General features: G+C 42.7%; 1 protein-coding gene across 1 annotated transcript in view; it reads left to right on the forward strand.

Moving 5' to 3' along the window:
- The window catches only part of UGGT2 (UDP-glucose glycoprotein glucosyltransferase 2), a 248351-nt gene that overhangs the window by 34262 nt on the left and 189674 nt on the right, over positions 1-24415 (forward strand). Inside the window, exon 10 of the mRNA XM_075590844.1 lies at positions 16963-17023. Within this exon, the coding sequence (XP_075446959.1) occupies positions 16963-17023 (61 nt within the window). The remainder of the gene's footprint in view (positions 1-16962; positions 17024-24415) is intronic.

Genomic DNA, 24415 nt, shown 5'->3' on the forward strand with positions numbered 1-24415 from the left:
TGTAGCCATGTAACCTCTGGCTGCTATATTTTCTGCCCTAGAACAATAAGTCCTGATAAGAGCAGGCAGTTAAAACCCCCTCACATGGCCTAGCATGCGAGTCTCATCACCCAGGTGAAACATTGTTGCGGTTTCCAGGCAGGTGTCTGGAAACCGTTGGAGCATGTGCCAGGGGGTGGGCTTACTCCAGTGGTACTGCTCAGTTACTGGGGCTTAGTAGTGGGGCACACCCCTGGTATAAAAGTTGGCTCCTTTCCAAATGTAGTGGTGGTTGGAGGGTTCTCTGGGTTCAGAGGGCTGTGTTTCTCCCTTGTACCTAAGGGAGTGAGGGTGCTGAGATTAGCCATGGGGCCTCAAGCTCCTGGGGTGACTAGTCATGTCCTGCCCAGGGAAAGGATAGTACCCCTGGGCTGGGATACTGGAAGAAAGGGGACTAGTTATGTTCTGTTCAGTTGCAATAAATCTGTTGCATTGACCTGTGGTTCTCCAGACTCTTTAACCACACCATGGAAGTTCCTATGGTGATCAGCCCCCATTTATAGCAGGAGCCCTGCAGGATGAAGGTGCTGCACGATCTCTAAAGAGTATCCTATGCCCCAACTCCCTACAACATCGTGGAGACTCAACCTCCTGAGAACCAACAGGTGAGCACCACCAACACCTATCTACCAGCAAATCTCCCTTAGGGGAGGATATGGTTGTTACATTTGGTGGTGCTGCTGAGATGGGGACAATGAAGGATTATTGCATTTAAAGTGCCAACAATTGGCATATTTGCTAAACTGACAAGTGATGGGACCTTCACTGTATCAAAACCATTATACTCCCAGACTATTTGCAAGCTTGAGATGCTCACTGAAGTGGTGCAGTGGTAGTGTCAAGCTCACAATTGCAAAAGCACTGCTGCTATATCTGAGATGTGACCTGATAAGTCATGGTATCAGAGCCATTTGAAGACAAAGAACAATTGCTATATCTGAGAGATGATGGGATATGTATCAGAGTGTTCTATCCAACTAGTTGTTAAGGGGCTGAGTGAGATGTGACTATCAAGGTATCAGCCGAGTACATGTGAAAGTGTCCAGGTGTGGATGTCTGGCAAGATGCCAGAACCCCCAAGAAGGAGCTGCCCACGTGTACTCCCCTAATTTGCTAAATTGTTGCTATGTGCTGAGAAGTGACTGATCATCACGGTATCAGCAGAGTACACGCAGAATCGCCAGCAATGCCTCTGAGGTACTAGAGCTCCAAGATTGGGATTACTAGCGTGTACTCTCCACTAAAAGAAAGTGCATGTGGAGTGTCCAGGTGTGGATGTCTTGAAACATAGAACCCCCAAGAAGGAGCTGCCAACATGCACAACATGAATTCAGGGTCCTCGAGGAGGATCCTGATGGTTGTAAACGGTTCCTGCCAAAATCGGGAGAACCGCATACAGCAATTGCAAGATGCAAAACCCTGTTTTGCAGACCAAGTGTGGATTGGAGCGAAAGCCATAGAAACACCCAAGAAACACGTGGTGTCAGAGCTGTGTCTAATTTGATTCCTGCTTCATCGCACTGTACTATAGCTGAGCAACTGGCTCAAAGATTCGAGCTGGCAGGAGGACTCATGCTGCTCCAGAATAATGCAAAGGATTTCCTGCAGTTGCTTTGCCCAATATGTGACCGGCCAGGAGGAGAGCTGGAGGTTACGTCCCGCTGCCCACAGTACGAGGTTTCTACTCTACGACCTGGAGAACTATGGAGCCTTTACGCTCTGGTGCGCAAGTTGCAGACGCTGGTAGAGAATTATTTTGCGGAAGCAGAGAGAGACTATCTGGGAATATTAAATGATCTGTTCCAATTTCACTAAACAGTTCTAGCCGTCGAGTCTTGCGGGGAGTACTGCTGTGTGAGTTCTGACTCAGGAGCGGGGTCATTAGGAACTGGCCCCAAGAAAGAAAGCTAATTTTCTCCTAAAAATTTGAGTACTGCTCTACTCTGCAACCCTGTGCTGGATGTACCTGTCTCAATGCGGGCCGGTGTTGGAGGCGTCCAGTTCTTCTCCTTGATAGAGTAGGAACAAACCCATATCATCCAGGATGCCAGTCATTGCCTACAGGAGTATTTCCAAGTTTATCTACATCGTCTACGATGACCTGTACTGATTAAAAGGTGGCTGCGCAGGCTCCTCGTGGGGCAACTGTGATACCTGTTTTCATCAGGAGGAGCGGCGTGGGTGCAGCAGTCCACCGTTCTGGCTCCAGAGGTCTCTTCATCGGTGGTGATCTCTGTGGTAAAACCATTCCTTCAGCGGTGTTGAGAACTGCAGAAAGCACGAGAACTGACCGCTGCGAACGCTGCTACTGAGGAGCTGACGTCCCGTCCTCCGCTTAGCAAGGAGGATATGGATGCAGTGATTTCGGCGATCGGCTAAGGTCGCGCCAAAGTAAAAGTGAGACCAGGTGTGGCAGGACAGCCTGTAGCCGAGGTCAGGGAACAGTCCACACGTATAGTTTCAGGATAAATAAAAACGTTCAGTGGCTTTATTTCTCCACAGTAACGTAACATGCGGGTACACTGTCCCTTTAACAAAATAAATCCTGCTCCACTTTGGGAGAAAAACTGACTAATAACACAGCAGACCTATCTAGCAGGCTGGCTGGCTAAACCAGAACCAAACCATAAGGGTACTTTAAGAAGTCAGTAAACAAGTGAATAATCCTTACTTTAGTTGAAATAGTCTTTGGTGAAATCCCTCTGGCTAAGGGCTCACGCAGCAGTGTGCTTCTCTCTCTCTCTCTCTCTCTCTCTCTGGCAGCTACTGCCAGTCACATGATCCTTTATCTACCTTGCTGGCTCTCAGGTGTCAGCTAAAGAGTTCTGATTTCCTAACTTCCACCTGAGTTACCCCTTATGAGTGCTGGATGAAGCACTCAGACATATGTCTCCCAGGTGTAACTGATAGGAGTTGACTTCACTCTGTCACACCAGGACTGTCAAACTTGTCAGCCGTTAAGGTTGAGAGCCAGGTCACTGTAATTGCCCCATTGAAGAAGGTAGTTGCTTCCAAGTCGAAGCAGGACATTGTTGTGCGGCCCCACTCAGTGATAATACCCCTACTACTGCCCTGGAGTGCCGAGATGAGTTCCCTGGGTTAAATGGGAAATATTGACCCTTATCGCCATGACCACCATCCCCAGTAATGTCCGTTACCCCTCAAGTGTATTAATACCAATCTTTGTACTAATGTCTAAATTCACTGTGGAGAATGTTGTAATGAACTGGTGGGATCCAATGTTTAGGGAGTATGTTCCACACATGAGCAGAACCCACTTTGTGCTAGTGAAGTGCAACAAAGTGGAGCACTGGTGGGAAGAAGGGGAATATACTCCTGAGCATGAGGCAGAGGTAATGCGTAATCGTAGCAAGGATTATTACATGGGGCTTGTATTCTCTCCAAGTTTGGAGGAAGTCAAATTTGTAGACCCCCACGAGGAGCCATTATTTTGGGTATGGCCAAGGCAGGCGTGTGGTCAGAACCTGATTTAAGAATAGATGGGCTGACAGGGTTATCATCCAATGATTTCGAAAATCTCATGGGTATGATTTTCCTTATTTACCTGAGCCTTTAATGCGGGAGGTAGAGAAGCCCAGAGCGGAATGGGTAAGAAATGCAGTGTTGGAATATATGGCACCTAAGTGTAGCAGCAAGGCCTATTACACTGATGGCCTATTTGATCAGGGTGTGGCATGTGCGCAGAAATATTTATATAGACCGGTGGCATACATTAGTGAAAAGGGAAAGAAAAGGTTCTACTCTGTGATTGTGCCTGATCATAATGGCAAATTGGTCAGAAAGCCTACCTTGCTCACTACTATTGAGGGTCTGTAAAACTTATGCTCCTGTGTTCTGTTCTTCCTAGGGAAGGAACCTGTTGTAAAGTTTTATTGTTATATTGTTGTACCATGCCATTGTATTTTTATTATATAAATATAGAGGGTGTGGGCTTTATATAATGTGCCTCATACGGGGTCGATTTAGGTTTTTCCCCCAGTGGGAGTATGTCGCCATTTAACCTCTGGCTACTGTGTCAGGAAACAGTTGGAGCATGTGCCAGGAGGGTGGGCTCACTCCAGTGGTACTGCCCAGTTACTGGGGCTTAGTAGTGGGGCACACCCCTGGTATAAAAGTTGACTCCCTTCGAAATGTACTGGTGGCTGGAGGGTTCTCTTGCTGGGTTCAAAGGGCTGTGTTTCTGCCTTGCCCCTAAGGGGGTGAGGGTGCTCATACTAGTCTAGAGGCCTGAACTCCTGGGGTGACTAGTCATGTCCTGCCCAGGGAAGGGATGGTACCCCTGGGCTGGGATACTGGAAGAAAGGGGACTAGTTATGTTCTGTTCAGTTGCAATAAATCTGTTGCATTGACCTGTGGTTCTCCAGATTTTTTTATCCACACCATGGAAGTTCCTTTGGGAATCAACCCCTGTCTATGGCAGGAGCTCTGCCGGATGGAGGTGCTGCACTATCTCTAAAGAGTATCCTGTGCCCCCACTCCCTACAATATCACGGAGCCTCCTGAGAACCAACAGGTCAGCACCACTAACACCTATCTACCAGCAAATCTCCCTTGGGGGGGCTGGGTTGGCGTACGGGTGTTACACTTGTATCTAGAGCTGATCAAGACCGCCGTTCTCAAGGAGCTACTTTCTTGATTGGTATAGTATCTTGATTGGTATAGTATATCTTTTCTGTTGGTGATGTGAGGAACAGACGATCAAATAACTGACGACAGAATGGTTATAAATGTGTAAAAATAATGTCAAAATAATAGATATAATTTTATTATAAAAAGGTTACTTTATTACATACAAACCAAAATGAGGGTGGGGGTTCTCACTCTTATTTTTAGTAGAAATAAAAGACAAATTCTACATGCCAACAAAGGCAATCAAATTGCCACTAGTTAAACCCTTCGAGTACCGGACGTGCCGCGGAGCCGGAGTGCCGGGGCCCCTTCAGCACTCGCGATCACGTTACCGCTCTGTTACTGATGATGGAAGGGGAGGAGTCCCTTCCGGTTACCGTCATTGCACGTCGCATTCTGATGCGATCTCCCCTAAAATAACGAGATTGTTTAAATGTATTTTTAATGTAACTGTCATGAGGCACTCAAAGGGTTAAAACATACAACTATCTTTTTCCTGCAATTGTGCTTTTCTAATGTTCTCTCCATAGAAAATCTTTCAGGTGAGCCCTTTTGAGAAGATCCACACACCTTCCAGTGTTTAATTTTTACACCTGTGTAATTGTATTTATACTTTGGCTGGATGAAAATTATATAGACGTTGTCATCAAATAGCAATTCTGCACAACTGTTGTGATTGTTGTGTGTATGTATATATGTATATATTTCTTGACAAGTTTACAGTGTTGCTTTCATTCAATCTAGGATTTGAATTCGGATGTGTTTGTACATAATAACTTTCTCAGGAAATCATGTACATGTTTGCTATAGATACTTTATAGAGCCAATAAAATGACTGGCATTTCATTCAGTTGGAATTGAGAGTTTTATGACTGGTTTCCGTGCTGCTTTTGCAAACAATCATTCGTGCTATAATGTCTCCTTTTTACTTTACTGCCCCATATACCTCATGTTTAAACATTACTTTTGGCTGATAAATGTACTTGGTAAACTCGTACTGATTTTTAAAAAAATGTTTTGTGTCTTTCAATATACTTCATTTGGCCTTAATCATCTTAAAATAGTCTTTTGTTCAATCTAAATTTAAAATGAGTGGCTTATTTTTTTTTTAGAGCACTCCTTTTAAATGGTGGTGTGTACTGTACGTACACATATATACATATGACTTGCTTCGTGGACAACCCCTGCGACACCCTTTGTCTCTAAGTCAGGGGAAACAGGGACAGGTAAAGGGAACAGTAAGTCAGTCACTGGTTGCGACTCAGTAGTCTGGCTTACCTGTCTGGTCTCCGCAGAGACTGCTGGAACTGTTGGTCCCAAATGCAGGGGAACAGGGGTTAATTCTGTGGTGATCCCTGATGACTGGATCCTAGGAATCGCTGCAACAGGAGCCAGTTCTGATGTGAACACACAGGTAACATGCCCCAAGTCATTACTGAGCAAAACTGCGGCATCTAACCCAGGCAATACCCCCACCTCCCTCATGCCACGATCAGCACCCCAATCCAAAAAGACCCAGGCAACCTGGAGTGACCACGGTCCTCCATCTGGCATGGTCACTTGCATCGCGGTGCCCGGGAGCAAATCCTCTGGCTGCACCATATCAGGGCGTACCAGGGTAATGGTGGCACCACAGTCCAGCAAGCCGTCCGCTTGCCGGTCCCCAATGGTCACCCGGACATCACTGGGCTTCATCCTCACTGACGCAACCTGATGTCCTCCGATCTCCGCTGCAGAGGTGGCAAGGGCAGGTTCTCCCGTGGACGTCCCTCTGTGGGTTGATTCCACGGCTGTGCTTGGCTCCTCTGTGTGTGCCAGTCGCACATGGTCAACCGGCCTCACAGCTGGTGATCGTTGCTCCTGATGGGGTCTGCCAGACTGGTCCTGGTTCGGGCAGTCTGACCTGAGGTGACCGACTTTGTTGCAGGAAAACCACCGCCTCTCATGTCTAAACTCTGCAGCTTGGGGTGCGTCGCCTTCTGCTGCAGGCTTGAGAGGTGGTTTTAGATCCCTTGGCTGTGCGGGCCACTCCTTTGGGAGCTGCTGCCTCATCCATTGCAGCCCTGCTGGTCACATACTCATCAGCCATCCTTGCAGCCTCCTCATAGGTCTTAGGTTTGTAATCAAAGACCCATGCCCTCATGGCCGAGGAGCGCTGCTGCAATAGCTGCTCTTGAAACACCAAGTCCAGTAGGGTATAGAATTTTGTAACCCCACTCCACCCACTGAGTCCCGGGTAAGGCCATACGCCGGCATTGTCGGCAAAGGACTCCCCGGTGAGTACTCCCTCTCCCCCACCTCCCCTCCATCCAGAACTTGCCAATGTATGCTTCTGGGGTCAGGGCGTACTGGGTCAGCAATCTACTTTTCACATGACCGTAGTCATCAGCATCCACGCGTGGAATACCCTGCACAGTCGGTTTGGCTTTACCAGATAACAGTGGTCGCAGTCTGACCACCCAGTCCCTGCGTGGAATTCGGAACCGGGAATACTGCGTTTCAAAGTCATTGAAAAAGGCATCAATGTCGTCTGTGCCATCTACGATCTTGCTGAAGCTGTGGTGGTCCGCCCGGGGAAGCTCTTGTTCCCTGTTTACAAGGTGGGAGTAGGGGGATCTTCCAAGCACTGTTGCCAGAAGCTATACCCACTCTGCGGTGCTAAACCCCTCTCCTCATGCAGTAAGAAGTGCAGTGAGCCATGGGACGGTAAGTCCGGCAGCTGCAGCGACTACCCATTCCGCACTCCCTGGCGCCAAGCCACCACTATCCTGGAGGTCACCGGCACCCTCCCCATTTCTTTGCAGCCCCGGAGCTGGAAGGACCTCCTGCTCTCCGGACTGACTAGCGTCTGCTGCCACAGCAGCTACGGGGCATTCCCCTCTGGTGGGGCCATGCTGGCCTCATGAAGCTCTAAGTCCTCCTCCAAGCTCTAAGTCCTCCTGAGCGGTTACTCATGGTGTGGGATGGGCAAAGGGGACAGGGAAATATCTTGTGCTCTTGTGAAGCGTGTGTAAGTTACCACTTGTCCGGAGAGCTCGCAATCTACGAGTTTCCCCACTGTTATAGAATCTCGCAGGAGACTAGGCTGTCAGCGTTCCGACGCTGCCACCAGTAAATATAAGCTTGTCACGGTAGACCAGGTCTTATCTACACATTAATACTAGGATTCTGGACTGGGCATACTAGTTGAGTAAAATAAATTGTAATTTATTTCTTTTCAGACACACACATCACAATTTGCACTTAATAAAACACTTACTGGGGTGGAGAAACGGAAACAAATATCCTTGGAACGAAACAAAGTCTCTGGGCACCCAAGTGGGTGCGCAAAAGGATCCATGTAGCAGTTCCTGGCTAGGGCACAACTTGCCAGCCCTATATCTCAGCCAACAGGAAAAAGTTTGTTCAGTCCTTGCAGGGTTCGTTCAGGAACCCTTGGCTCTAACGAATTCCAGAAGAGGGGGATGATCCTTGGTTACGATATGATTAACCCCTCACACTCCGGAACCGCTGACGCTGGAACTTGGTTGAATCGTTGTTAAAATCAGGCGAATCTGACTGGGACTGGGCTGCAGGCATTTTTATAGGGTTAAGGGTCCTATACCTAACATACACACCCAATCCCTTCCGTGGGAACACTTTCCCCCCCCCCCATCCCAGACTTGCCAGTACTTCGTAGTAAAGGAGGGAGCTGCCTCCTGGTTTGCACGGAGCAGCGCCTTACCTGGCGACAGTAAGTCTTGGATTTGGCTACCAAGTGTGACTGCCCCATACTGTTTACCAGGATTTGGTACTCAGGGATATCCTGGCTACTCTAACACCGTGGCTCTCTGAGGCTTTTCAACTCCGGCACTTCTCTAGACATTGCGGCATTCACTTCACAGGGGGCACTTTGAAGTGCGGAGATGAAAGACCCTCCGCTCATTTACTCTTGACATATATGCATGTTAATACATTCATTGCTGGGCTGACAGGAAAAGCTTCCTGCCGGTACCTTTTAAAACATAACTAACACATACATACACACATACATACACACTCACATACACACTCTCACACACACACACACACACACACACACACACACACACACACACACACACACACACACACACACACACACACACACACACACACACACACACACACATACATACACATATATATACACACACATATATATACACACACACACACACACACACACATATATACACACATATACACACACACATACACACACATACACACACATACACACATACACACATATACACACATATACACATACACACACTTTCTGTATGTGTGGGGGACACCAAACAATATGTATGGGCTTAGTACATCCTTAGCTAGCTGCACTCCAAAAATTAGAGTGCTAGCTTGCGCCCTGTGTCTGAAATACAATTTGCCCAATTCACATACATTGCTATTACTGCAGCTATGGAGTGAGCTGCAAAATGGGGACAATAAAGATGGTGGAGGGGAAAATATGATATTGGGGTGACAATACACTTTAACCCCTTCCGTCCCAACAGAGATTAAGGTTAATAGTGGTGGTGTAGGGGAAAACATGGGATTATAGGGATAATACATTTTAACCCCTTCACTCCCAACAGGGTATAGGGTTAACCAGCCGGGTATAATGCCTTTATTATTGGCCTGGTTAACCCCTCTCGCCATATCTGGTTTTCCAAATCATCGACCGTGTCATTCAGGTTCCTGATTTTGTCATTAAGTCTGAAAAGCTAGTCTTCTATTGAACCCTGACTCTGCAGGGATTCTTCGAGTTTATTTTACAGCTGCAATGTTCGCTCTGTCAGGGAAGTCACATCTGCCCTAAATTCAGCAACAGCCTTATCAAGAGCCACTTGAAAGACACCCTGCATCTCTCTAAACTTTTTTTTTTTTTTTTTTTTTTTTTTTTTAAGGGTGATTTGGGAATTTTCTGGTGATTTTGGGAATTTTCTTCTGTATCTTGATCTGTGTCAAAGTTTCTCCCTTGTTGTTGTGGCTGATCCTGTTGTTCCTGTGCGGGCGCCATCTTGGATTTCGTGAACCAGACAGGCTGCTTTCAGTAGGTAATGGGACACTGAGGGTGGCTTTCAATCTTCAGAGTGCTCCTATCCTCCTCGATGCTGCATGCGCGCCCCCTCGATCCCGTTTTTGACACATACTTTTTCACATTAGTAACACATTTGTGTTCTAATTTCCTTCAATTTAAGTGCTCTTTGATTGAGATATATCTTGATGTGAAGTATCGTTTTACTTTTACTTTATTACAAGTATTTTTCACTTGAAATCAATTTATTATCACAATATTATACAATTAGTGCGCAGTTTCTTTGTTCATTTTATAAATACATATAGACACTATGTATCTCTATCAATCCTATTCCGCTCTTGTCGACCACTGCTGGATGAAGGCCTTCACCAATGATCTTCTAGGTACAGCGGTTGCAAGCCTTTTTTTCACGTTGCTCCAATACATTTTATGATTTCATCCTCCCATCTTACTTTTGGTCGTCGTCTTGGCCTTTTAATCTCTCTTGGAATACAGTCGAGGACCATTTTTATCCAACGATGGTCATTTCTTCTTGTGATCTTTCTGGCCCAATGCCATTTTAATTTCTTCACTCTTGTCATGTCTCAGACTTTTTTTTTTTGTTTTGGTCTCAAAGCCATTCATTCTTTTTCCTGTCTCTTCAGTCAATACTCTGTGTTGTCTGAAGTTTCTGAATTATTTTATCATGTAGGGTCCAAGTGCTACATCCATATGTGCCCATGGACAGAATACACTGGTTGAAAACTTTCTTTTTGAGGTACAGTTGAAGGTTCCTTTGAAATATTGTCCTGTTTCTTCCAAATGTGCTCCACCCCATCATTTATTCTCCTATTGATTTTATTCAAAAGGTTCCCATCCATTGTTATTTGTCGGCCACGGTAGACATAGTTTGCAACTTCTAGTTCAATTTATTTCAATCTTTGCAGATGACACATTTGTTGAACATCACTTTGGTCTTGCTGAGATTCATACAGGAGATGCACATTCTTACTTGCATCGGTTAGCTCTCCAATTTGTTGCTGGAGGTCTTCTCGCAAAAATAACAATGTCATCTGCAAATCGTAGGGGACTCAAAAATATTCATTGTTTTTGTTTCTTTAAACTTATAATTTGTAAAACCAATAAAATACAAGTGGTTGAAGGGGTTACAGAAATCAAAAAAGGGAAGGGTTTTGGGGGTCCATTTCCCAGTTATCTTTATTTGGAGAACATTCATTTTGCTTTTTAAATTGCCATTGATACATATACCTTATTTCAACAAGCCAACCTGTCGGGAGTTAGGTTGGTTCAGTTCACAGTGGGTCACCCATGGTTCCCAACTCCTCTGGAATCTGTTGTCTGTCCAGGATTAGTGTTGTAAGTTTTTTTTTTTTCCATGGTCATTATATAATTGATCTTATTTCAAACTACTGTAATTGACAGGGGGTCGGCCTGCTGCCTGCTTACAGTGCCTCGCTATCGCAGCTTTTGCTGATGAAAGGATGTGTGTTAGCAATGAGTCAAAGTTCCTGTCCATGTCCTCTGTGGACATTTGCTTTAGCACCGTTTCTATATTCCAGGATGGGGCTCTGTGACCTTTTTTATTAACCTCTTATTTCCCCCAAGAATATAGTAATTTTGGGGCGTGCCCACCATATGTGTTTAAATGTGCCGATTTGCGTCAACAAAGGGGTGAGGTTGCTGGGAAAAATGAATAAAATCGGACTGGTGCATAATACTACCTATGCAGTATTTTCAATTTAATTTCCCAAACTGCTCACCATTTGATTATTATTTTTTTTTTAATTATTTTTTTATTCCAATTCTTCGTGTTGCAGTGAAAAGCTTTGATGACATGGTGTATCTCTGCCGCAATCCCTTGCTGATCCTTATTTTGCTTGTATCTTCATGTAATCTAATGGTTGTGACAGTCTCGTAAATGTTCTTTATAATATCAATACACGCTTCTTTAAAATTTTGTCTTAATGTATCTAGGACTGTGTATAGACAGGATCGAATGCTTTTTTGGAATCTACTAATCCTAAAGCTAGCCGCTAAGGCAATAAAAGGTTAAGACAGAGTACCTGGTTTATTAGGGATAGAGGGGTGGGTGAAGGGGTAGTTGCCCCAGGGTGGGTGGTTAGGCCTACTGGGAAGGTTGCGGGAGGGGTTAACCCCCTTCATTACCTTAGCGGTAGTAACTAACCCCACAACCTTTTCCCATTGATTGTCACAGTGGTAAACAATGGCAATGAATGGGCATGGGGATAGTTGCCCCGGGGAGGGTGGATAGGCCTCCTGGGTGGGTAGCAGAAGGGAGGGTTAACCCCTTAATTACCATAGTGGTTAATAATTGCTAAGGTGATTAAGGGGTTAGTGGCCAATAGTTTTTTTTTTTTTTGTTTGTTTTTTTTACGGTCGGTGCCCAATGAAAAAGAGGGGGGTGGGGGCTATCATCCTGGCAGGGGTAAGTGCAACTTTAATTTACTATATGCTGGCTGGGTAATGTTTTGGTTATGTATTGAGGGGGGAGGGAGTTGTTCAATGTATTGTAGTGGTGTTTTTATTGTTTATTGGGTGTAGAGGGGGTGGGTGAAGGGGGTAGTTGCCCCAGGGTCGGTGGTTTGGCCTTTGGGTGGGTAGTGGGAGAGGTTAACCCTTTCCTTAACATAGCTGTTACTACCGCTAAGGTAATGAAGGGGTTAACCCCTCCCACAACCTTCCCGGTAGGCCTAACCACCCACCCTTGGGCAACTACCCCCTTCACTCACCCCCGCTACCCCCAATAAACCAGGTACTGTGACTTAACCCCTTCTTTGCCTTAGCGGATGGCCGCTAAGGTAATGAAGATGCTTTTATTTTATTTTAATACGACAGTATTGAAGCATGGGGTATCCAGAGCTGAACCGCATTAATTTCAGCCTTGTGCACCCCCTGATTCCCGAGTTGCAGGCCCTCTTATGGGTTGCCGGTATCCCGTTGCTTTGTTTAAATCTTATGGCGGGAATACCGGCACCCCATAACGGGGGCCTGTAACTTGTGAAGCAGGGGGTCCCCGGACCTGAAATTAATGTGGTTCAGCTCCTGAGACCCCCTGCTACAATACTGTGTTATTAAAATAAAAGCACCGCGATCGCCTGTTAGAGGCGCGCAGAGAAAGTGACTGATTCAGGCTCACTCTTAGTGCGTGTCTCTTACAGACAGGAGCAGCCAGGTAGGATTCACACAGCGCGAGTCCCATTCAAATGCAGGGACCCCCGCTGTGTTAATCCGATGGGCCATTACAGCCTGCTATGGTCTGTGCTGTGGAGTGTTTCCGATGTGCTTTACAATATCCCACGGACACTGGGCCATAAGGAAAGGTTACATCTGTACAATTCTCATAAGTTCTTCATAATCATTTGTTAGTGTCCACATACATTTTGCGCAAGCTGTAGCACATTTTCAGGTTTGTTGAAATTCTATGCTGTTATTCTTAAAGTTATTGCTGTTGATTGTTTTTGTCTTTTTTAAAAACAAATTTTTTATCTGTTTTCTAATTTCGAACTTAACATTCAGATGTAATCTGCAGCGAACCATGATCATGATTTGTGCAGTCTTAACCCATCATGTTTCTTGATTGATAGGATATAGCCCATTTCATTCTTGACTCCATTAGGTCAAATTTGACGTCCTTTTTCTATTTGCATGAATTCATCATGTAGAAGTTTTTACATTCTGGAAATTGTACCAATCTGTCCCACGTTCATTCATGTTACCGTAACCGTGCTTACCAACTAATGCTTCGTCTTTCTGATGGGCACTAATCTTTGCATTGAAATCTCAAATATTGATCTTGAGGTGACCATTTACTTCACCAAGTGTGTTAATTTTATGGTAGAAGTCTTCCACTTCATACTGTGTGTGACTTGATGTTGATGTGATTTTGGCTTATTTGAAGCCTGTATATCTTTGTCAACTGAAAGACAATTCTGGCTGCTCTTTCTGATACGCTTTCATACTCCACTACATGTTGCTTCTCCATATCTGGTTAACATTAAGCCTATTCCACTGATTTTTCCATTATCTGAACCTCTGTAATAGAATGGGTGTCTGCTTTTGTGCTCAGAGTCCTTAATCTTTTCTTTTAACTTCACGAAGGCCAACAATATCCCATTTAATATTTTTCAAGTTGATCTTCCAGTTCTTGCAGTGCTGTTTGACTGGAGAAGTTCATCTGTTGTCGGCAGCCAAGTTTAGGTTTGAATTACAGCTTTTGTTTAACTTCTGGGTATTCTTAGCACCCTCTGCCTTCTTCCGGAGCACTTTCAAGCCCAGGGACATTCCAGCCTCCCGAGAATGAGGGCCATTGCCTTTTTGTTTTGGTGTGTTTCATATTTGGGGGTTGAGGCCTTATTTGCCATGCTGACATCATTTGCATGATGGCAAGTACCTTTCCCACTTTAGCAGGATATATTGTTCAAGCTTTCTTCGTATAGTTAAACCTACAAGCACAAGTGCCACTATACTGTATATCTTTTTGAATACCCGTTGGCACCTTCTTGCCACTTTTGAGACCGTTGGATAAGGTTCTAATCTTCCAAATAAAATACACATTACTAAAGAACTCCACATTTAAGTAGTCTAGCCTCAGTGTGTACAATAGCCAAGTAAGATATATGTTTTACCTGTGGATGCTGTAGAGCAAAATGGATTAGGGAGAAAAGCCTGAGTACAGTGGGAATATGAATCTATTATACCTGAGGCTAACTGTCCAGACATTTACCTCAGAGAAAAATATTAGGTTGCGTTAACCAAAGTTTGTTCTAGAATACCAAATTTAGCCATCAGGTGCCACTAACAATGCTTGGTCACCCCATCAATCTGCAATCCACAAAGTTGGCAGCAGATAGCTCAATGTTATGACTTTGTGGCCCTTACGTTTATCAAGTAACGTAGATCAAAAGTGGACGCATTTATAAAATGGCAAAGAGGAAGAAGAAAAAACGGAGAACACCATCCACAGCAAAAAAATGATCTAAAGGGAGCTCGTATATAAAAAATAGATGATTTGAATGGATCATACAGGGGACCCCTAAAGAGGCAACAGCAACACAACGCGTTTTGCGTGTATAACGCTTCATCATGGTGTCTATTTATAAAATACGCTATGTGCCTCAATACTAAGGAACTTAAAAGTGTTTCAATGTGGTGACTTGGGTCAGCTGTGCTCCAGTGGCTAATAGAAAGATTAAATATTGTTGGTATATCATGTGTTGGTGACTCGGCAGCTGTATTGTTTTTTGTTTTTTTTTCCCTCCATTTTTTCTTTAATGGCACAAAAAATGTGGCAAAATTAACAAATATGTCTACATATTTTCAATTTATGATAACCACACCAGAGCAACATATGGCAGGTCTGACCAGAGATGCTTATCTCTTGTCTAACTGCATACCTAATAGGAACTGTTATGATTGAATATCGTACCGGTCAATCTATACATTAAAAAAAGAATTCTCATGTCGGGGAAAAAAAGTGCCGCTGACATTTGGTCTTTGCTGTCATGTGAACAATATTACATCGGTCGTATTGCCTATGATTCTCCTTCATGGAGAAGAAATGATATCCTTTTCTGAACTACAAAGCGGTGATCTAGAATGAATGCCATGTGTATTATTGCCAATCTGAGTTATATTCCAGGAATATCATTATAGCACTGAATAAGGGAATGTTGAAATTGTATAAAACAGTTCTTGCTTTTTCTGACCTACCTTTACATGACTTGCAACCACTCAGTTACTGTACTTTATCAAAGCAACATTACTCACAGTACTTTAAAAATATATATTTATTACCTTTCACGAAAATTAATTTCCTAAGCTGCCGATCGATTCGTTCTCCCATGAACGATCAACAAAAATCCTGCTTCCCCATGTTCACGTAATGGCTACCTTTCAGTTTCAATCAATCCTGCAATCAGTGTAACCCAGCAACCACAATGTATCCGTATTATGAAGGCAACATTATCTATTGTTACAGTTTATAGCTCAAACTACTGGGAACATTGGCAACAAATTATTTCACACAGGAACGTGTTAGAGAACTTGCACTACTGGGCAGGTGTGCTAAAACCTGCTATAGAAATCAAAGAATGCTCATTATATTAAAATTCGTTAAAATGGCATTGTTGAATTGAAAAAAATAAAATGCAGTATGCATTGTCAAATACTACAGAAAAAAAGTTAACTTTTTTTTTTTTTTTTTAAACCATAATATTTTGCTCCTTTGGTTGTGTATTGGAAGCTACAGCAGTAACAAAAATCTCAGCGGAGACCATTTTCACTCAACCACTTCTGTGCCGCAGGGACGCTCAGTGTATTGCAATGTCTTTTGCACTGAAAAGCATAACGTGCATGACAGAAACTGACAATTTTGCCAGCATTTTTAGTCCCTCTAGGTGTAAAGAGCACTAAGTGAATTACTTTTAGAATTGTAACTGGTTCTTCTGTACAAGAGTGTAGGGGTCAATTGTTTTGTTGATTATCAGTTGGAAAAGACCAATACATGTCAACAGAAAATAGTTGGATGTTTTGCATGAATGGTTAAAGCTGCAGTTCAGTCAATATCCTGCATGTGTGTTTTTTTTAATAAATCAGTTCTGTAGTAAGAAAAAATACTTTTATCATTTTCTGTTTTTAAAAAAACAACTTTGAAAGACCAAATTTCTTGTATTCTATTTTAACAGCCATTTGCTAAGGCACTGCCCCTTCATGTCCTGTCACAAGCCCTGGCACACCCCTTTGTCAGCCCTGCCCTCCCTCTAGCACTTGTCAGTGCATAAATGCTCATGAATATTCATGAGCTTCCACTGCCAGTCAAGCAGATTATAAACAAATGCCAGCTTTTAATATGTCACCAAATTTCGACCTATCAATACATGGAAAACGAATTGAGCTGCAGCTATACAGTTCTTTAGCTAATTAGAGATTGCACACATGAAACTATTGAAGTAAAAAAAAAATGTAAAAAAAAAAAGACTGAACTGCAGCTTTAAGATCACGTTGACTCCATAATCGTGCCAGAATTGTCCTACATGGTATGATCTCATACATAACTATATGTAAATGCATTTACATTTTGCTCTAATAAAAGGTATCAAAACTATAAAGTATTCAGTTACAATTTGAGTTATCCACAATATATGTAAAGAAGCTGCCTAATTCATTTTAATATATCTATTTTTCCTCAGATCATTGACTAGAATTGCATTAAACCAAGAAATGAGAAAAGAGATAGAAGAGAACCAGAAGGTTTGTTCTGACATCTTTAATTATAGCTATGTGACTTTGAAGGTAGATTCCAGAATGTTTCCTAACAAACTTTACAAAGCTTATTTGATTTCTACTTAAAGTATAGAATCGCTATACAGGTATAATTTCATTTCAAAGTATTGTTTATAAAAAAATTTTTTGGATATAAAATGTCGTTAATTAGCGCTTGGAGCTGCCATACTTTATGCATATAACTCTCAATCGTTTGATTTACATTTCAGTATTTAAAATGGTTGATTATACCTGTGCATTAAAGTCTATGGTGCTACTAATTATTAAGGTTTTTGGGTGCAGCTAATGTGATAAAATTGAGAGGGGTGTTGAAATGTAGATGTGTGAAGTTGGTGCGTCTTGGAGACTTTTGATTCTTGGGAAATATAAACCCAACTGGGAAAAAAGTTTAACACATTGGACCTGAAATATCACTAAGTAGTATTTGCACTAAGAAGGATTTGACGGATTTCATTTTTAAGAACGAGAGCTCTTTAATCCTTCTTGATGCCCCAAGGCTTCATGGGTTTGGCACTGCAGGGGCCCCATTATGTGGCTACGTCACGCCCAGAGTGCTTTTTTCTTCAGCTTAGATCGTGTCCTGCGAACTGAACTATAGGGAAATGGAAGAAGAGGATACCTCCATTTCTGGTCAGCGGTCACGTGTCCACTTTCCAAGGGCTGTCTCGTGACCGCGCTCAGTGTTAAAGCAGCAGTCCCTGCTGATCACCATTTTATTCTTGTAGTTTAACATATCTCTTCTTGCTCTTTTCCACTGCAGTCTTTATTTTTAAAATCTGATGCTCTTTTCTGGAGATATAAGCATTTGAAATTTGTGCCCGTGGTGTTTAAATGCATCTCTCTCTAGAGCCCAGTGCAGTCCAAAGGTTATCATCGTAACCTCAGAAGCTAGAGTTTAAGAAAATCATTATTTTTAACTCTAAAAAACAAACATACTGTATATATATATATATATATATATATATATATATATATATATATATATATATATGCTTCTTAAAACTGCTTTAATCTGCACATCATCACAACTGGATATGCTAAATTGCAGTAGAATGTGCTCATGGTTGAAATAGAACAAGCGGAAATTTCAATGTATTGACATATTCAGCATCCAGATTCCAAGACTACAGATTGAATGAGGGACTCTCTGTATCTAACAGATTTTCACATTGATATGTAACAATTGTTTCAGTGTTTTTAGAAAGTTGCATTGTAGATATGCACTAAATGACGCCCCAGACTAGTGGACTGGGAGGCACTCAGTTGTTTTGGGTATTGTATAGTATTTGCCAGCTACTGTATTATCCTTACAGTACATTAACAAGGTTGTTCAACTGAGCTGTAGAGACGGCTTCTGCAAGTTACTACAATAAGGAAGGATATGCCTGTTACATCAACACATTCAATAGTAGTAAATGGTTCACAATTTGCCCCACATACTGTATTATAGGCTGCCAAAACTAAGCAAAATATTTGTTTATATTCTTTCTGTAGTAAACAATGGCACAAACAAAATGTGTCAAAGCTCTCAAGAGTAACATGTGGCCCTTTTTAACATTCGCTGAGGCAGTAGAACACATGGTGGGAGAGGTGAAGTGAAGAGGTGGGTGATATTGGGGGAGAGCATGCCATGAAAGGAGAGAGATTGTGACATAGAGGGATTGTACTGTTCTTTGTCTCTTCTTGGAGCTCTGGGAGCAGCAGGGGTAGGAGCGCTTGCCCACACAAAGGCATCTGCTTAATGCTGGTGCACTCGTTAATACTTCCCCGTTCCTAGTGTTACCCTTGGAACTTGAGTTGAGCACAGGAGAGGAGCGTGACACTGTTCATGAGCACGCTATCATAAAAAAGTTGACTGGAGGGAGAGTGAAGCAGTTGGGGGGCCCACAGGGTATGTGCGGCCTATGGGCTGTCTGTTGCACACCAATACTTTAAGGATGTAACTGGGAGAACAAGGGTTCTTGCGGCATTTATCTCAAGGCTATGGCAAAAGTTTTGTTTCGTCGCCGCCTTGTTCATCAGGCCGAGCTGCGGTTTGGATTTTGCCTCCTCGGAATCGCCCATCTCTAGTGATTCATAAGATATGTGGGCAAGTCTTAACAGTTTTAGGAAAGTATTCTAACACAAAATGTTCATGAACGTGCCTAGAGGACTCCATATTCACAGTTTTTTATGGCAAAATTTGAAGTCTGAGAACTTCAGTCTGACAATATGCTGAGAATATGTTTTGCATAGTCTCAAAGTGACTTTCCAAAAACCCCAATCAGTATTACATTTAAACCTTGTCAATTATTCAAGGACAGTATTTTTCATGGTCTCTGCAATGAGTATTGTAAAGGGATTACGCTGGTATATTACAACGGAACATGCCAGAGTACGATATAAATGGTGTGATTTATATTATCATTGTTTTAGAATGATACTACTGAATGGATGTGAAATGTGTACATAATTTGAATACGACTGCAGTATTTAAGTTGCTTGTTTGACATTGTATGTGTACATTATAGTTATCTTCGGCACAACAGTGCCATATCCCTTGCATTTAGTTTGCTGAAAGCCTTCAAATGTGAAAATAACTGCAATGGGGAGATAATTAAAAGGATGCAAGCTAGACAGCTCTTATGAGTTTTTATTTTTGTATTTTTTATTATTGTTTTTATATTCTGCTTCCCCATGTGAATAGCACTTACAGTTCCTACACATCAATATTGCCAGACAATAAATTGGCATTTGAGATCTAGTGTCTATAGTCCATCCATCTAGCAGCAGGGGTTGTAGGCTGCAGCTGTGCATAACTGAATCATTCCCATTTGAGATAATGAAAGCGGCGTATGAAATGTAATGCAGGGAAAGACTAAAAAGGTGTTAAAAGCTGAAAATATTCTGATAATTGGGTTTAGTCAAAATAATATCCAAGCTGTTAATGCAGCCTATGGAATCAAGGGATTGGGTTGGCAGGTTATTAAACAATCTATTAACTTTGCCTTGCCACGTATGTCTTACATTAGACAGTTTGGCAAATTAATGTTACAAATCTCATGTTTTTAACGAGTATTAATGTGTTGCATCATTAACCATTTTATTTTGCTGAGAGTTTCCGCTTGGGATTTTTGTTAGTCATACTTATTTTGAAAAAAAAATATTTAAATGTAGCATAGCAACTCCGTTTAATGGACTTGTTCTCATTTAAGCCTGCCTTTCATTGTTGCCATCGCAACATTTCCCTACATTGCTTAGTATGTCAAGAAAATAAATTTTGTTTTGGCACATTAAAAAAAAAAAAAAAAAAAAAAAAGGCATGCCTAAAATCTCCCCATGGGAAGAGAATTCCAAAACTTTGTCCTACAAGTAAACCAACCGCCTCCTGGGGTGCCGCCAAAGCTGAAAAGGTAACTGCAATGCTGTAATGATGATTGGGGCACTCACACGATATCCAGGCAATCCACGAATAATGGCAATAGAAAAAGCAGGGTACCCAGGTCGTGCAAAAATAGAAAAGGCTTTATTTAGAACATTAATGGGTGATAATCATGCCAAAAAAAAAATCCTCGCACGCTGTCACGACCAGGCAATTACACCTTTATACCGGGATCATATCACTGAGCAAAACCAAGAAGTAAAACAAATTGAGATTTATTCCTTTGAAACAGACATACACACAATGGATTACAATTATGCAGAAGAAAACACACTTACTGGTGGTCTGGGGATAAAAATAGACTTTCCTAGCCCTTTCCAGTCCTAAAAACAAAGTTTGCAGTTGAGCGGGACTTGTCCTGGAACTAAAATCGGCATGAAGTTCCACACGTCACCGCTGGATAAGCGCCGGAGTGTTGAAATAGTTTGATCGCGCGTAAGTCCCAAACCTCCTGGAACTCAAAATCAGCATGTAGATCCAGCCGCGACCGCTAAATTCGATTTTGTAGAACTTAGCCGCGAAAAGTCGGGACTTAGAAAATAATTCAGCTTAAAATCCTTGAAGCCGGCTCGCTGCTATTTCTCACAGAGCATCGTTTGGTGATTTCGTATTTACTGCTGCTGTCTTGGTGCTTAGAATTTCCTGAGCTGATTGGCTAGGTTTCTTATAGGATTTCAGTCCCATTCACAGAATACCCCAACTAATCAGAATATTTCCACTACCAGTGGGAATATTTCCACCAGCCTATCAGCGATTTGCCGGTACACTGAAGCTGGGCAGGCACAGATTTCAATTCTGCAAAGGGGCATGCGCCAACCTGGCACCTCTGCCACTTAGCATATTGAACCCCCTGCTGGGCCAGGCTCCTCAGAGTCTGGGGACGGGCAAATAGTCGCCTGATAGCCCTTCATGCCAGGACGTGGGTACTCGAGCATAACTCCGGTACTCCGCCCGTCCTAACACCTTGACATCTCTGTGGCTTTCAAGTCTGGGAACCGGGCAGACTCAGTGGCACCAAGCCTGGTGGCCACCTGATCTCTTGGAACCCGGAACTTGGAAATTCCCCAGCTCATATACAGTGCATAAAACATATATACCTTTATACACAATGGTAATAAAAATATCACAAAAGTCGCTCATCCCCTAGGATCTACTGAAAAGATGCGCACGTTCATTTTCAGAACTCCTAGACCTTCCAATAAGATGTTTGCTAAAAAGTTGCTTCAAATAACGCTTGGGTTAAATTTCAGAGTTACTTCTAATGTACCGAAGCTGGACTTAGAAATAATTTCACTCTCACAACCTCATGGATGGTTGGAGACGCTCCGAAACCCTATACCGGGCTCGGGGGGCGCGGGACATATACTGGGGGGGGGGGTCTCACACTAAACTAGGGACCCCTGACTATACCAGGGATATGCAAATCCCTATGCCTCCTTTACCTTTCTAGTCTGTGCTGAATCAGGGCATCTTGGTGGTGAGCCGCGTAACTGATTTCCATGGAGGACTATGTCCGGAGGTCTCGGTCTACATGTACCCGGGAATCTGACTCGGCTCCCGGATACATTTTTTAGGGTGGCCAGCAACTCTGCTCCCCGGCTTGCTAGACACAATCCGACAACACTTTTACCGCAAAGTCCACCCTGAAACTCATAGCCTGAGAATCTCCACTGGTAGCACTCCTGGAAAGGCAAAAGACACACAAATCTTTGTCGCATATTTTACATACAATGCATGGCAGTACATATGCAACAGTCAGGCCCAAGAGCTGACACTCTAGGACCCCAAAACATGGATCAGGGGCAACCAGGTGGGCTTGACCGTTATTAGTGAGCCTGGTTACCCCCTCACCATCACACACGCGTTTCACGCAAGTGTTGCGCTTTCTCAAGGAGTTAATCCTTGAGAAAGTGCAACACTTGCGTGGGAAGACTTTTTTTTGTCATGATTATCACCCATTAATGTTCTAAATAAAGCCTTTTCTATTTTTGCACTACCTGGGGTACCCTGCTTTCTCTATTACCATTATTCGTGGATTGCCTGGATATTGTGCGAGTGTCCCAATCATCGTTACAGCACTGCACAATTTAGTAAACATGCACACTTGCACCCAGCAAGTCTACGCACTGCAGTCACAGAGAACGTCCACATACTGTAGCAGTGACGCAATCCTTTGCAGTTTAAACCCCAGTATTACATTGTCCATGTTATACAGAGTTAATTGCAGCCTGAATTTCAGTGGTGGAAGTTGTGCACATTCCCCTAGAAGAATCTAACTTTGAAAACAGAAAAATTATGAAAATACATAAACATTTTGCAGTTAATTGCTATGCTTCATGGAGTAAATTTACTACACGTACTAAAATCTCCCTTAGAAATGCACGGAAAAAGATCCTCAAATGTGAACATGTTTCCAAAAGGAAAGTAAACACTCCGTTATATTTACAATCTGATCCTCCTTAGGTCGAATCCCAAAATTGTCCCAGATAAAAATAAAACAAACTCAAGTTTATTTTTATGCGTTAAAATTCAGCATGTATAACTCTTAAATCCCTTGGTAATAATAAAATGGTGGCGACCCAGGAGGAGGCAGGCCAAAATCTGAGCCCTACTGGTAGTATCTGGGCTGCTAAAGTGCTCCATTCTAGTTCTCATATAGAGACAATACTTCAAAACCATAGGCAAAGATTGAGATAGACCCAGATTTGCATATTACATTCTCCATATAAATATGGAGATAGTGTTTATACACTGGTTGAATTTACACATCCAGTTATATTGGTGACTAGATTAAACATTCAGCGCCATGTTAACTAAACTGTGCTAAGTCATATGCCACCTGGTCTATTCATAGAAAGCTATACCACACCTTGCAGCTCATTCAACGAGATGAAGTGTAAGGCTTAGCACTGATTTGTTAATTTGGCCTGTAGTGTATTGTAACCTGACAAACCTGGTGACTGTATCAAGCAAAGCAAATTGCTTTTTTTTTTTTCCAAGCTGACATTAAGAGCTTCAAATCCCTTGTTGTGCCACTCTACTGTATGAATGCGCTTCATAATGTCTGACAGCGCTGCGCATGTGCAGTGTACAGCCAGTACATGATTTGGAGAGTTAGGCAAGGAGTTACTGGCAGCTATGCTGTATTGGGAAGTTTAACAATGTGCATCTTTATCTGACACTGGTTTTACATAGTGATTCTGTGCACAAGATTTGATGCGAGATTAACCTTTTTGTTTTGGATTTTGAGTCCCATGTAAGAGACCACGAATAGCAAGATGGTGTACATTGCAACGGATATTTCATGTAGTGTATCCAGTCACAAATATCAGCAGTCCTTCAAGCTGCAGTTCAGTCTTTTTTTTTTTTTTTTTTTTTTTTTACATTTATTTTTTTACTTCAATAGTTTTATGTGTGCAATCTCTAATTACCTAAAGAACAGTATAGCTGCAGCTCAATTCGTTTTCCATGTATTGATAGGTCGAAATTTGGTGACATATTAAAAGCTGGCATTTGTTTATAATCTGCTTGACTGGCAGTGGAAGCTCATGAATATTCATGAGCATTCCTGCAGTGACAAGTGCTAGAGGGAGGGCAGGGCTGACAAAGGGGTGTGCCAGAGCTTGTGACAGGACATGAAGGGGCAGTGCCTTAGCAAATGGCTGTTAAAATAGAATACAAGAAAATTGGTCTTTCAAAGTTGTTTTTTTAAAAACAGAAAATGCTACAAGTATTTTTTCTTACTACAGAACTGATTTATTAAAAAAAAAAAACATGCAGGATATTGACTGAACTGCAGCTTTCAGTGGGTTAAGCTTAAAGTAATTCCACCCCAAACTCGTCAGTGATTTGGGGGAATTACTTTAATTTTTACATGTGAACTTATCGGACGGTCTGTTTTCCAAGCAGCATCCCAGTCATAAAAGGAAAGCATAGGG

The sequence above is a fragment of the Ascaphus truei genome, chromosome 3, assembly GCF_040206685.1.
Source record: "Ascaphus truei isolate aAscTru1 chromosome 3, aAscTru1.hap1, whole genome shotgun sequence".
In the NCBI taxonomy this organism is placed as follows: Eukaryota; Metazoa; Chordata; class Amphibia; order Anura; family Ascaphidae; genus Ascaphus; species Ascaphus truei.